Source organism: Bos indicus x Bos taurus, chromosome 2 (assembly GCF_003369695.1).
Source record: "Bos indicus x Bos taurus breed Angus x Brahman F1 hybrid chromosome 2, Bos_hybrid_MaternalHap_v2.0, whole genome shotgun sequence".
NCBI lineage: Eukaryota > Metazoa > Chordata > Mammalia > Artiodactyla > Bovidae > Bos > Bos indicus x Bos taurus.
In genome coordinates this window covers 106,457,695-106,472,129 of record NC_040077.1, presented here as the reverse complement: position 1 = coordinate 106,472,129, position 14,435 = coordinate 106,457,695, and the positions used below count along the sequence as shown (strand labels likewise).

Sequence of the window (14,435 nt, the reverse complement as noted above, 5' to 3'; positions counted from 1 at the left end):
TGGGAGTTCAAATCTCAAACATTCTGTTTCAGTGTTCTTATAAGCACCCCAGATTATGTATTCTGATTTTGGGGAAAGCCATTAGAAAACCTTCACAAGGTTACTGTGGCTCCCAGGAATGGCTTAGAAGACAGGTCCACTGCAGGATCTCCTTCAGATCCAGGACAGGAGCAGACAGACAGGGCCCTGAGCACAGGAGCTGTCCATCTGGTTTAGTTGCTCCTCTTTCCATAATGATCCTGTCCCATCCCCACACTCTTGTCTATTATTAACAGATCCAGAAACCTGATCAGGGCAGCAGCAGCAGCAGAGGGATTTTCTGGGAACCATGCCCAGGAAAGGCCTAGAAGCCCTAAATTGAAATGAAGGGGTAGCTGGCAAAGAGGAAGACCTCAACAGTGTACCCTGACACTGCTGCACAGGCAAGCCTAGGCTCTCCTCCTGACTCCCAGAGGAGACGCCTTAAACTTCTCTGCTTCAGGGCTGGGGTTTCAGAGACTCACTTCCCAGACCATCCAATCTAACTTCTCACACTTCTGAAATAAAGCTCCCCTTTCTCATTGGTCAAAAAGGAATACTTAAAGTATTAAGTTTCACCTAAAAAATAACTTGTTGATTTGGGCTTCCCAGGTGGCACTAGTGGTAAAGAACTCACCTGCCAATGCAGGAGACACAAGAGACTTGGGTTCAATCCCTGGGCTGGGAAGATCCCCTGGAGGAGAGCATGGCAACCCACTCCGGTATTCTTAGCTGGAGAATCCTATGGACAGAGGAGCCTGGCAGGCTATAGTCCATGGGGTCATGAAGAGTCGGACACGATTGAAGTGACTAAGCACACCTGTTAACTTAAAAGCCAGGATATATAACTTGGAAAGATAACAGAATATATAGACACTTCCATTCCAGAGAAAACACTCACAAAAACCTCCAAAATAACCCCCCTTCCCCAAAAAATTAAGGTGGGAGGGGGGACAAGGAGGTATAAGAGAAACAAGAGATCAGATGATAGAGATTAGAATTTAAAATGCAAAGGCCAGGGCTTTGGTGGTGGCTCAGTGGTAAAGAATCTGCCTACCAATGCAAGAGACATGTGTTTGATCGCTGGTCCAGGGAGATCCCACAAGCCTCAGAGCAGCTAAGCCTGTAGTTAGCATGTTGCAACTAGAGAGTAGGCCCCACTCACAACTAGAGAAAAGCCTATGCAGCAGTAAAGACCCAGCACAGCCAAAAATAAAATCTACAATGCAAAGGGTATAATATACCACTGTGAGAGATAAAAGTTTCAGAAAAGTTCACAAAGTAAAATACAACTGTATGCTATTTATAAGTCATGTCTCAGGAAGGTGGGTCTAAAAGGTTAAAGGAGGGTGTCTGGGTGTGGAAGGACTCCAATCTCATTTTTCTTCAAGACTGTCTTGGCTGTTTTGGCACTATCCATTTCCATGAAATAAAAAAAAATTAATTTTATTTATTCACTTATTTTTGGCTGAGCTGGGTCTTCATTACTTTGCTCGGGCTTTTCTCTAGTTCCATGCAAATTTTAGAATCAGCTTGTCAATCTTCACAAAAATAAACCTGCTGGGATTTTACTTAGAATCGAATTTCACTGGCAGATTAATTTGAGAGAACAGGTATCCTTCCGATATTATTTTGCAGTCCATGGAGATTATATGTCTCTTCATCTATGTCTTTTTTTTTTTTTTTTTTTTTACAATTAAGATGTTTCAATTTTTTTATTTTCAAAATGTACTCATGTTGTCAGACTGTAAAGTCATTCCTGAAATTTCATTAGGGTTAAAAACGTTTCTCTAATGGTATCTTATATACAATTTAAAGAAATAAAATTAAGTTATTGTGAAACTTACATAGTGAGATTTCTAAATAGTTGAGAACATAGGCAAGTTCCCACTTTTTTTCTAACAGATATAAGCTAACCTATACCAACGAAGAAAAATATTAGGTAAATTGACATATGTGACTTGACGACATGCCTGTCAATCTTTCTTTCCAGGATGTTGTTTGCAATGTAGAGTCTGCATATCTTTTGGCATACCTATTTTGAGCTATCTGATTTATTATGCTATAATAAACAATATATTTTTGAATTTCATTTTTTATTGTATTTAGAAACACATAATTGACTTTTTTGAGATGCATATTGACTGTATTCTGTGACCTTGCTAAATTCACTTAATTCTAAGAATCTGTAGATTCTTTTGGATTACTTACATACACAATCATGTTGTCAGCATGTTTGTTTTTTCCCTTTATCTTTTTATTTTCTTGACATCACACTGGCTGGGACCAGTTTATGGAGTTGTGATAGTGGACATCCTTATCTTATTCTGCATCTTGTGGAGGATGATTTCAGTATTTTATAATTGAGAAGTTTACTACAGGTTTTTTAAAAATAGAATTTTATCTATTTGGCTGCATTGGGTCTTAGTTGGCGGCACTCAGGACCTTTCCTTGGGGTGCAAACTCTCCAGGTGTGATGAGTGAGCCCCATTGCTCTGAGCCACGTGGGATTAGTTCTCTGATCAGGGATCGAACTTGTATCCTTTGCATTCCAAGGTGGACTCTTAACCACCGGACCACCAGGGAAGTCCCAACCATAGCGTTTTTTTATTAAGATTTTGTGTTTTCATGAATATGAAACTTTTTCTTTTAAATCTTAAAATTATAAATGAATTTGAATTTTTAGGTCAAAGTAATTATACACAGATATACACATAGGTATATCTACATACACACACATTTAACGATTTTTATTAGATTAAGGATACCCCCTTCTATTCCTGCTTTTCAAAGTTTTTAAAACTCATGAATAGGTATTGAATTTTTTTTCTGTAATACTTATTTAGCTGTATCAGGTCTTAGTTGCAGCATGGGGGATGCTCGATCTTCACTGCAGCATGCAGGATCTTTAGTTGTGGTACATGGGATCTTACTTTCCTTACCAGGGATCAAACCCTAGCCCCCTGCAGTGAGAGCATGGAGTTTTAGCCACTGGACCAACAGGGAAGTCCCAGTATTGAATTTTATAGTGCTCTTTCCTGCGTATATTTAATGATTGTGATTCTTCTCCTGTTTTTTGTTAACTGAATTCAAGCATCAAGTCAATCTATTTTTGCAGTAAATCCAAATCAGATTTGACACATTATCTTTTCTATATGTTGCTAGATTTGACTTGACTGGAAATTTTACATTTACATTCATAGGAAAGGTTAGCACCTAGTTTTCCTTCCTTTAATATCCTTGATAGTTTTTGGTGGCTGAGTTATACTGCTTCAAATTTTAATTAAGACCTGTTTTTTTCTCTAGTTTCTGGAAGTTCATGCGATTGGTGACTAAGATATGAGTGACGTCTCTATTTCATTTCTAACATTGACTTTTTTTCCAGATCAGTCTATAGCTTTATCAGTTTTACTGTTTTTAAGGGAATGACTTTTGGTTACATGTTTTTTATTTCACTTTTTTTTTTTGCACTTCTTCTACTTCTTGAATTTGCTATTCTTTTTCAGTTCCTTATTTGGCTGGACCAGGTCCTTGCTCTGGCACTTGGGATCCCCAGCCGCAGCATACAGGTTTTTTTTTAGTTGTGGTATTTTAGTTGCAGCACGTGATTCAGTTCCCCGACCAGGGATGGAACCTGGGCCCCCTGCCAAGTCCTAGACACTAGACTATCAGGGATTTCCCTCTTTCCCAGTTTCTTGACATGAGGTGTCTTCATTATTTTTTTTTTTCTAATTTCCTTTGTACTTTTTTTTTCCTGTGATGAGTGGGTTTAGAATTATACTGTTTTATAAGTTAGGGACTTTTCAGTTTTTTCCCCTCTAGCTTAATCCCTCTGTGTTCAGAGAACACTGTATTACTTTAATTTGGGGGGGAAATTTCCTTCCTTACAGCTTGATCGTTGAGCTATGATCAATTTTGGTGAAAGCTTTTGGTGCAATTACAAATATGTGCATTGTTGGTTGAGTTACAGTATTTTATGTATGTCAGTTAAGCTAGGTTTGTGTTGTTCAACTTAACCTATTATATCTGCTTTTGAAACACATGTATTTTTTAAAAATGAAATTCTGCAATATTCAGGGAGAAAAATGTCATTTCATTCTATTGTTTTCTATTTCAAATGTTTTCCTTGGACTTTTGATAGAGTAACTTTGCATATTCCTACTCTTCCCCCTCACACTTCCCCAGGCTTTGAGCAGCAGGAATAGTTAGCAAGAGAATCATACATACTGTTAGTAAGGAAGGCATGCTCTGAAGGCTACCAGTACCTCTCCTTGTCCTGTTCCACCACTGAAACAAAGTCCCTCAAGCCTCACAAAAAAGAAGCTGGAAACAGAGGTTGGCTCTGTCTCACTGAGAGCCAGAAACAGGGATGGAAACAAGTCTGGAGATGGAAGTCTTGAACTCCAGAAGGAAATGGCTATTAAAGTTGGTGGTAAAATGTTTCAAGTTTTATCTCTTCATATATGGAAGCCTCTCCCACACCAGTACTAGGTTCTGGCCACTACAGCCAGGAGTGAAGTTCTCTTAAGCAAGACACTTTTATCAGAAAAAAGATGCCACCCCAGCCTCCCAAACAGCTTTTACACATCAGTAAGACTCTTCCAAAGGACTTATCCACAAAGGAACCATCACTGCCCTCTTGGTAGGACAGTGCATGTGTGTGTAGGTGCACAGAGGTAGAGAGGCAAGGTTGACGAGGATCATCTGACCAAAGTGCCTAGATACCTCCACATTGACAAAATCCAATCTCCACAGTTTAAAGGAAAAACTATTGTTACAAAAACAGAAGCATTTTTATTTCAGTCCTGTTGAGGGAGTGAGAGGGACAGAACACACAAAGTGAGGGGAGGGGGTCTCTTTATTCACACACGACATCAGGACCAACTACAAGGAACAATACCCATTTCCACCCCTCCCCTCAACTCCTACGTGGGGTCCAAGGCCCGCTGAGATTAGATGGTACAAGAATTAAGACACTATTGGCACAGTACAATGGCCAATGCACCGAAAGATGGAGAAGAGAATTTCTCAGGGAGCATGGCCTGGGGCCTGGGGCCTCAACTGCTTCCCCAAAGGAGAGGGAATGAGAAAACTTTGGCTCAGCAGGAAGGCGGTTGGCAAAAACCAGGGTTAACCTAGCTGGAGTCTGCAGGACAGAAACTGTGGGCTGAAGGGAGTCAAGACGTTTATCTAGTCCATGCTGCTCTCTGCTTTCTCCAAGGCTTCTTCTCCTCAGGCTTGAGCTTAGTGAGAGCTGGTCTGGTCCTCCTCTTCATTTTTGAAAGCTGCGGAGTAAGTGCTTATTCTACCCTTCCTACATCTAGGCTACTTCATTACTACTTTCTTGGCTCTAGAGAGACAGAAGCCAACTAATAAGGCCGGCTCCCTTTGTGAAAGTCGGCTTGAAAGAGCCCTTGGGTTGGCAAAACTGCCCCTGCAAAGGTTTTTCTGAGCCTGCCCCCTGTAACTCTCCTCAAATGTGTTCAGACTCACCTTCAACTGTGTAAGATGTGGACTGAAAACATTTGGTCTCTCTAGTTGGGTTATAAATTCCATCTTTGATTGAAGATGGGGATTAGAGAGACAGTAGGTAATGGCAGGTGGAAGGACTGGGGGAAAGCAAAGCAATTTAATTTACATTGGACTGCAGATTCAAACCTCTAGATTATGAACAGAGTCATTTAAAGATCCACAGAAGAAATGGAGAGTCTCTGACACAGTACAAAAAAGTGAAAAATATTACAGAGACAATCTCATAATTCCCACAGACCATAAGGGAATGTGTCCAAAACAAAAGAAAAAAAACAAAAAAACAAAAAACCCAACAAGACTGAGCAAGCAGAGTCCAGTGCTCTATCTTAAATCTGAATAAAATTAACTCATTCAGTTAATACTGCTTCAAGTACAATCATGAAGACACTTGGAATTGTAGATTCACACCAAAGCAAAGAATAGGATCAAGGAGCCTATCATCGTAAGCCCAGATAACCTTCCTTTTAAAAGTCATCCAGGAAATGTCTCTGAGGACTTGAACTGAAGGTGACATTCATCATCTCCTCTCAATACAATATCCTTCCAGGACAGTCTGGTGAATTAAGACGCCTGTTTTAAGTTTAGGAAAGTGAACAAGGGAAGAGCACTGAGATTTGGAAAAGCTAGCAGCGAAAGCCATAAGCAAGGTTAAGGTCCTTGTGGCATCCAGAACTGGGGGTAGAAGAATGGAGAAGGGAAGGGAAATAGGTGGTGGGTTCCTGCTGTCCTTTGGCTTCATATCCTTCCCCTGCCTCCCATTCCCCCCAACAGCTCACGCAGCTATTGGCCTCCTAGATGTAATGGGATGTAATGCCCAGACCAACTTTTTATTGAGCTTATCCAGCTAACAGACTTGTAAACAGTGCCAACTGACAAAGGTTTGCTGAATATTACAGCTTGTGTCCACTACACCTCTCTCTAAGATTAAAAACAAAAAACCAAAGTAAACAAATACTGAGAGAGAGGATGAAGTGACACATCTTGAGTCTTCCAGGAAGGCAAAATAAGAAAACGCCACATGGTTGGTCCCAGGCGTTCACCGTGCCTAGAGCGCTGCTGCCGCCACCAATCTTCCCTCCCGCCAGTGGCTGGGTAGAGGTGAGGGAGAAGGGTCATCGTGGGCCTGCTGCAAATACAGCATTTGCTGGTGTTGACACCCTCCTTGGCTATGGTGGCAAACTGCTGTGTCAGGAACCCGTTTCCTGGGAGTAGCAGAGGGAGCCCAGGTCCTCAAGGCAGCCTGAGATGGCAGCTCATACACCTCAGCGGGGGTACCGTGCCCCTTTTCTCCAGTGCAGTTCAGCATTGAGGTCGTCTATTCCCAGTCGGCGATAAAACCTGAGCTGTTTTCCTTGCAGGTGTCCCCTCCCTCCCCCAACTTGGGGGGAGTAGTGGGAGGGGATGGGGGAGGATCACTGAGGGGGCAGGGGAATCCCCCGGGGATCAGTGACCTGACCCTCTTGCAGGTTCTTCACCAGTTGTGCAAGCCAGCGTTTGGTGGTGGTGTCATCTTTTAGCACCTGGGCGAAGGTCGTATCCTTCAGCTGGTCAGGGAGGCACTGCCTGAGTGCTTCACGTGCCCTACATCAAAAACAAACCAACCAACCAGGGAGACCAAACAAATAAACCCACATTGGGGGACAGGGAAGAGCCCTTTTCTTAGATATAAATATATAGAATCCTGGGAATCTATGGCTCTGTCAAGTACTTTAATAAGCCATTAAAATTATCTAAAGCTTATATTAGACATAGGCTTAGAGACCTCCAGGATCTGTTGTCTGTAAACATTTTCAGAATGTTTCCCCTACATTGAACTTTGTGACAAAGCAAATAGAATAAAATGATGCAACAATTTACCTCAATTCAAACTACTTTCTGATTTATTACAGTTGTCGAAATACTCATGTTAAAAATATATGGGTGATAGTAAATGAAACATTCCAAAATCAGAAAAATAACAGGGGATATGACCTGATTCATAGTAGGATAAGTTAATGAACTTTTAACTCTAAACTGATAAAAATTTGTGTCTTTCCAAAAACAGCTTCAGTTTTATGTTAAAACTCTTAAGAGATAAGCAGTAAAGCTATCATAAAGTTATTATCAGATGAACTTTCAAATATTTCATTTTCTTTAAAATATTACCAGTAAAAGTCAAATCTGAAAACTCATTAAGGTAAATTAACTATTTATAAGGCTGTTTTTTTTTTTTTTTTAAGTTATGGCTTTTGTACTTAGCCTAGTTTCTTTTACAAGGAAAATTTTAAATAAATGTATTTTCAAACTTGGTGAAATCAGGAACCACTAAAGAACAGGAGAAAATGGTCAAAGAAATACTTAGGGCTTAAATAACCTCAGTGGCAGGAGTTCACATTAATCAAGTTATCCCCATTCCTAGGAACACAGAAATCATCCCATTATGTGGTTTAGCAGAATATGAGCAAGTGGCTTTCAGCATGAATTATGGATTTACAAAGCAAAAGGTCAAATTTTTCTAAAATGCACTGTATCTACAATGTATGATTTCCGGCAGAAAGAAATAGGGAGGTAAAATAATTAGCTCAAGGACTTTACAGGAATCAAGAGGAGAACTAGAGATACAATTCAAGAGCCCTCTGGGCTTGTTCCTTTCTTAAGAGATCTTTAAAAATATACTTTTCTTTCTTGTAGAACAGAAAGCTCAAACCACAGGAGTAATGGATCATGAGATTCACTATCTGAACTCTCGGGAATTTTAGAGTAGGGTACAGAGTTTTGGTGGGGAGACAACACTCTGATGGATTTTTAAATTTAGCATTTCAGATTTTAAAAGAAATTAATCAAGGTCTGTCTCAGACGACCTGAATATAGTTTTATCCCTTCCCTGTCCTAAAGATACAGAAGCCATGACATGAGATGGGGCAGACGCTCATCAGAGTATTTCCCCAAAGTCCTCTAAATTCTATAAATGTTTACCTGGGGTTATCTGAGAGTCGAAGGTAACATCTTACTACATGCTTCAGCAAACGGGCGGAAGGTTCTTTGGATAGCTGCAGGACCATCTTACCCTGTTTTCCCCAAAACAAGGTGGGGTAGGAGAGAACATACAAAACACAACATAATCCTAGTTGGTATCAGAGACCAGATATTGCAAGACCTGTTATACAAGGTTTCATGGTTGTTGTTTCCTGTTGGGAGACTGAAGTAGCTCAATGTCGACTGCAAAGAAACTAAGTTGTGTGATCAGAAGCCCTGGTGGTCCAGTGGTTAAGAATCCTCCTTGCAATGCAGGGGGACTCAGGTTCAATCCCTGGTTAGGGAACTAAAATCCCACATGTCCTGGGGCAACTAAGCCTACACAACTACTGAGCCTGTGAGCTCTAAAGCCCGGGTGTCACAACTAGAAAGAAGCCTACACGCAGCAACAGAGGATCCCCCATGCCACAACTAAGACCCAACACGGCCAAATAAATAAAAAAGGTAAAGGAAAGAACTCACCAAGATCATGGCGACATGGGAGAAACGCTCATATGTCTGACATATATAAGCCAAACCAGTGTCATCTAAGAGGATCTTCTGGAGGATAAATGTGGCAACCTGGAGTAAAACAAAATTAAGGAGTCTAAAACATTGTTCAGACTTGTCTTCCAACTGTCTACTCCTCTCCTAGGAATAACCATGAAGCAGAAAACTAAGAAAATACCCCTGCATTCTAGATAACTTAATTATGACAACTTATGCACAGTACAAAAAAATTAATACATATTACCATATTCAACATTAAGTGCCAGAATTTTTCCTAAAGCTGTAACATGCCTTATCTTATTTTCACAACAAACCTATGAGGTAGGTACCATTGTTATTTTACTTAAAAAGAGCAGGTAATCATCAGAGTCTAAAAACAGAGAGGTTTTCTTAGTTATTGAACACCTATGTGCCAGGTATAACTGTTAATCAATCAATAACTTGCCAGATTAAGATCCCAAGCAACAAAGTGACTAAATCAGAGTTGAGATCCAAACCTAGTTAAACACAGAGCTTCCCAGTTTTCCATGGGCCAAGATGATTTCAGAAACGCAGCCATGCCTCATCTCTTCCAAATGAGTTAGGTAAGATTTTTCCTATTCTTAAAAGACCGTTAAGAAAATAAGATTTTTAAGCCTCCCTTCAAAAACTTCCAACAGTAATAAAGAATACACTCAATTTAAGCTTGATTTAAGCTCATTAACTCTTACACAGATGGGGTTAAAAAAGTTTTAATTCAAGTCAAATGATTATTATAATGATTCTCTTCCTTAGCTGATCATCAGAATCAACTGTGGGAATTATTTGCTTTATTTTACTATTTTACTGGTGTATAACATTGTGGTCAGCTAAATAATGGCCCCCGAGCATATCCAGGTCATAATCACTAAACCCTGGGGATGCTACTTCATAAGGCAAAAGGTACTTTGCAGATGTGATTGTTAAGAATCTTGGGGGGATTAACCATCTTGGATGATCCAGGTGGGCCTTAGGTCATTATCACAAGGGTTCTTATAAAAGGGAAGTGGAGGGAGATGTGACCATAGAGAAAGTGATATGACAGAGGCAGAGATTTGAACATGCTACACTGCTGGCTGTCAAGATGGAAGAGGGAGGAATAGCCAAGATGTGCAATTCTAAAAGCCGAAAAAGGCAATTCACCTGCCAATGCAGGAGACACGGGCTTTATCCTTGATCTGGGAAGATCCCACATTTCTCAGAGCAACTGGGCCCATGTACAACTACTGAGCCTGTGCTCTGAAGCCCAGGAGCCTCAACTATGGAAGCCTAAGCCCTAGAGTCCATGCTCTGCAACGAGAGAAACCACTGCAATGAGAAGCCTGCACACTAAAAAGGAGTCCCCACTCGCCGCAATTAGAGAAAGCCCATGTGTAGCAACAAAGACCCAGCACAGCAAAAAATAAACAAATAAAATCATATATTTTATATATATATATATATATATATATATATATATATATATATATATAAAGAAAGAAAGAAAGCTGAAAAGAAGAAAGGGAAGAGATTCACTCCTAGAGTCTCCAGAGGCAATGCCATCCTTACGGGCACCCTGACTTAAGCTGGTTAAACTGAATTTATGGTTTCTGGCTTCCATAAACTGGTAGTGTTTTAAGCCACTGAGCTTGTGACAATCTTTTATAGCACGAATAAGAAAATCAAACAAACATATACACAGTAAAATGTGTTAAGTGTACTAATCTTAAGTGTATTTTGATTTTTACTTATTCCACATCTGTGAACCACAACCAGATTAAAATACAGAACATTAGGAAGTTGGGATTTACATATACACAATACTATAAGCTGACTCATTAGAAAAGACCCTGATGCTGGGAAAGATTGAAGGCAGGAGGAAAAGGGGACTACAGAGGATGAGATGGTTGGATGGTGTCACCGACTCAACGGACATGAGTTTGAGCAAGCTGTGGGAGATGGTGAAGGTCAGGGAAGCCTAGTGTGCTGCAGTCCATGGAGTTGCAAAGAGTTAGACACAACTGAGTGACTGAACAACAATAATATAAACAGAAAACCAACAAGGACCAATTGTATAGCACAGGGAACTATACTCAGTATCTTGTAATAATCTACAGTGGAAGAGAATATATATCTATATATTCTTTCTCTCTCTCTATATATATATAAAGAATATATATTTATGAATCACTTCGCTGTACACCTGAAACTAACACAATATTGTATAAGTCAACTATAAACTATAATAAAAATAAAATAAAAATTTTAAATATAGAACATTTTCAGCACTCCAGAAGATTCCCGTGTGCCTTTCCCCAGTCATATCCTTCCCTGAGAGGGAGTTACTATTCTGATTTATCCTCACTGACTGGTTTTGACCACTCTCGACTTTCACATACATGGTCATACAGTATGAACTCATACGTGCCTGGGTTCTTTCATCTGACGTAATATCACCTATGCTGCATATATCAGCAGTTCATTCTTCTTAACTACTGTGTAATTGATTTTGTAATATACTACAGTTCTATCTTTCATGAGCAAAAGTGCCATAAACACTCCTATACATGTTCTGATGCCCATAAGAGCTCATTTTTTGGGTATGTGTGTGTGCCATGTGCCTTGTGGGACTTTAGTTTCTCGACCAGGGATCGAATCTGGGCCCTTGGCAGTGAAGGCATGGAGTCCTAAACGCCAGGGAACTCTGTAGAGCTCATTTTTCTTGGGTATATATGCAGGAGTGGGACTGCTGAGTCACAGGGTAGACTTATGTTTATAGTGGGTACCACCAAACAGCTTTCCAAAATAACATACTATACACTTATCCAGAGGGATTTAAAAAAAAACAAAAAAACACACCAATGTCCATACTTTATCACTCTGGACAACGGTTCAGTAAGTCAGAGATGGAACCTGGACACTGATGCTTTTAAAACACTTGACAGGTGATCATGTCACACAGCCTTGATTGAGAACCTCTGTTTCACCTGATGCCTACTATGACAAGGCCTGAGACTAAGGATTTGTACATGAAAAGTTAACATGACAAGGTCTTTACTTGCATGGACCAAAAGAAGATAGACATGCCAGGAACTGACTACAAATAATGTTATAAGGCAGGACAGGAGAAGCATTCTAGTTGAAGTGTAAAGGTTGATGGGAACTTCTAAACATCAAGGATGAATTAATTTTACTTTTTTTGTGTGTGTGTGTTTTTATTTTTTTATTTTATTTTATTTTTTTTATTTTATTTTATTTTTTATTTATTTATTTTTTTTTATTCTTCCAATTTTATTTTATTTTTAAACTTTACATAATTGTATTAGTTTTGCCAAATATCAAAATGAATCCGCCACAGGTATACATGTGTTCCCCATCCCGAACCCTCCTCCCTCCTCCCTCTGAATTAATTTTAGTAATGGGCAAGAAATGAAAATGGAGGGATCGTTAGGATAGGGGCTCGTGGAAGAAATGTCACAAAAGAAGAAAATGAATCTTTGTCTGTCCCAGCCATAAGAAGCCAACTTGAAAAACACCTATTCACAGGCAACTATGAATTTAAAAACAACAGAATACAGTTGTACCCATTCCAATCCTGTCCCAGAAATCCACTGAAATTAACAAAATAAATAAAATTAAGGAAGAAATGAGAAAAGAAAAGCATGAACACAGATCACATGTCACTTATCCTTTGTGTGTTTAGTAGAAAGTTGAAGGCAGAGGTATAAATCCTCCCTAAAACACACACCCTAGACTGGCAGGCTGGGTGGAAAAGTATTCAGAGGCAAAACACTTGACTTAAAAACTGCCAACTTCAGCTCATAACATCTCTCTTTCCATCCATTATTTTTAAACAAACAGCAATCCTGGATAGAAAGACTCCCACAGGGAAACTTTTATAGAGATATAACCCAAGAAACGGTAGCAAGTAATACTTATCTGCATTTTCAAGGAAACTGAAGCGAATATGAACTTTAAAAAAACATTTTTAAAAAGTTAAAAGAAAATACAAAATTCAAAGAAGAGCTGAAACAACAGGAGAAGTGAGAAGCACAGACTAGAGGAAAAAATTAATAAATTAATACAATACAATTTGTATTAATACAAAAATTAACAGAAAATTAATACAAATTAATTAATAAAAATTAATACAAAATTAAACTGCTACATGTATACATATTTATGGAAAGATTCTACAAAAAAGTAATAATACTGGCTACTACTGAGAAGAACTGAGAGGTAAGGTAGAAGACTTACATTTATTTGCTTGTATACCTATTTGTAGTAGCATATGAATTTTTACTTTATTTGTATTGCATATTCACAACAAACAAACTTTAAATCATTACATCTGCTTATATCCAACTCAGCAATACTTACCTAATTAAAAATTAAAGTGAATAGTCAATGTGACCAGATATACTTTAGAAGCAGAGGTTAGATATTGCTAAAAATAGCAACATGGAAAAGTAGCCTTGAGAAAAATCACATTATATGAAATTAAAGATAGAAAGTAATTAGAGGGTAAGAAGAGACACATGAAAAATAGACAATACAGCATAACTGATGTTGCTTAAGCAAGAGGCCAAAACAAAGAGGAAACTATAAAAATTAACAACAAAAAAGACACAATGAGTAGGCTCTTTCAGAAAAAAATCTGACAAGGAAAATATCAGGCTGACTCAAGATTTCACTACAACATTCAGTACCAGAAGACAACATGGCTATGATAATGGAGTTCTGAGAGGGAAGACAGAGGTGAGAATTCTATAACCAGTTACATTATCATCCATGGTTAAAACACAAAGCAGGTAGAAGCTCAAGTGTATATATATATATATATATATATATATATATATACACACATACTTGATTATGTATAAAGAATGTCTGGAAAAATATACCTGTGGGAGTCAGAAGGGGGTTCAGATAAAAGGGAGAAATTTATTATTTAACTTAATATATTTTATTATTTAACTTAATATATTCTTCTGATGGTTCTAGGTTCTTAAATCATCATTATATAACAATTTTTATTCAAAAGAGAAAAAAACATTCACGAAAGTTTCAAAAACTTTCATTTTTGAAGGGAGGCAGAAAAAGATAACTCAACCATGAAGAAGTAGTCCAACAGTCAACACAACATAGAATCTAAGATAAAAACACACACCGTTTTAGAAAGTTCACTTCCAGATTCCATAATTCGCAAACACAAAGGGATAATTTCTGTTGTCAATAGAAAGTTGATTACTTCCTGCTCATCTGTTTTCACCAGAGCCCCTAAAGAAAATATGGACAAACGAAATTACTTCAGAGTCAGGGTTTCCAACTAAAATTGTTCATCCGTCTAGTTGTGGAACTTAGTAACATACAACACAAACTGT

At 38.6% G+C, this 14,435-nt stretch overlaps 1 protein-coding gene across 2 annotated transcripts in view; it reads right to left on the bottom strand.

Annotated features, from left to right (window-relative positions):
* Positions 1–4,792: 4,792 nt before the first annotated feature.
* The window catches only part of CNOT9 (CCR4-NOT transcription complex subunit 9), a 32,902-nt gene continuing 23,259 nt past the window's right edge, over positions 4,793–14,435 (bottom strand). For both annotated transcript variants that reach the window (XM_027513436.1, XM_027513445.1), the window contains exons 5-8: positions 14,222–14,331; positions 9,028–9,126; positions 8,506–8,597; positions 4,793–7,131 (exon numbers count right to left, since the gene is read on the bottom strand). In XM_027513436.1, coding sequence (XP_027369237.1) covers positions 6,963–7,131; positions 8,506–8,597; positions 9,028–9,126; positions 14,222–14,331 — 470 coding nt within the window. In that variant the 3' untranslated portion in view covers positions 4,793–6,962. The remainder of the gene's footprint in view (positions 7,132–8,505; positions 8,598–9,027; positions 9,127–14,221; positions 14,332–14,435) is intronic.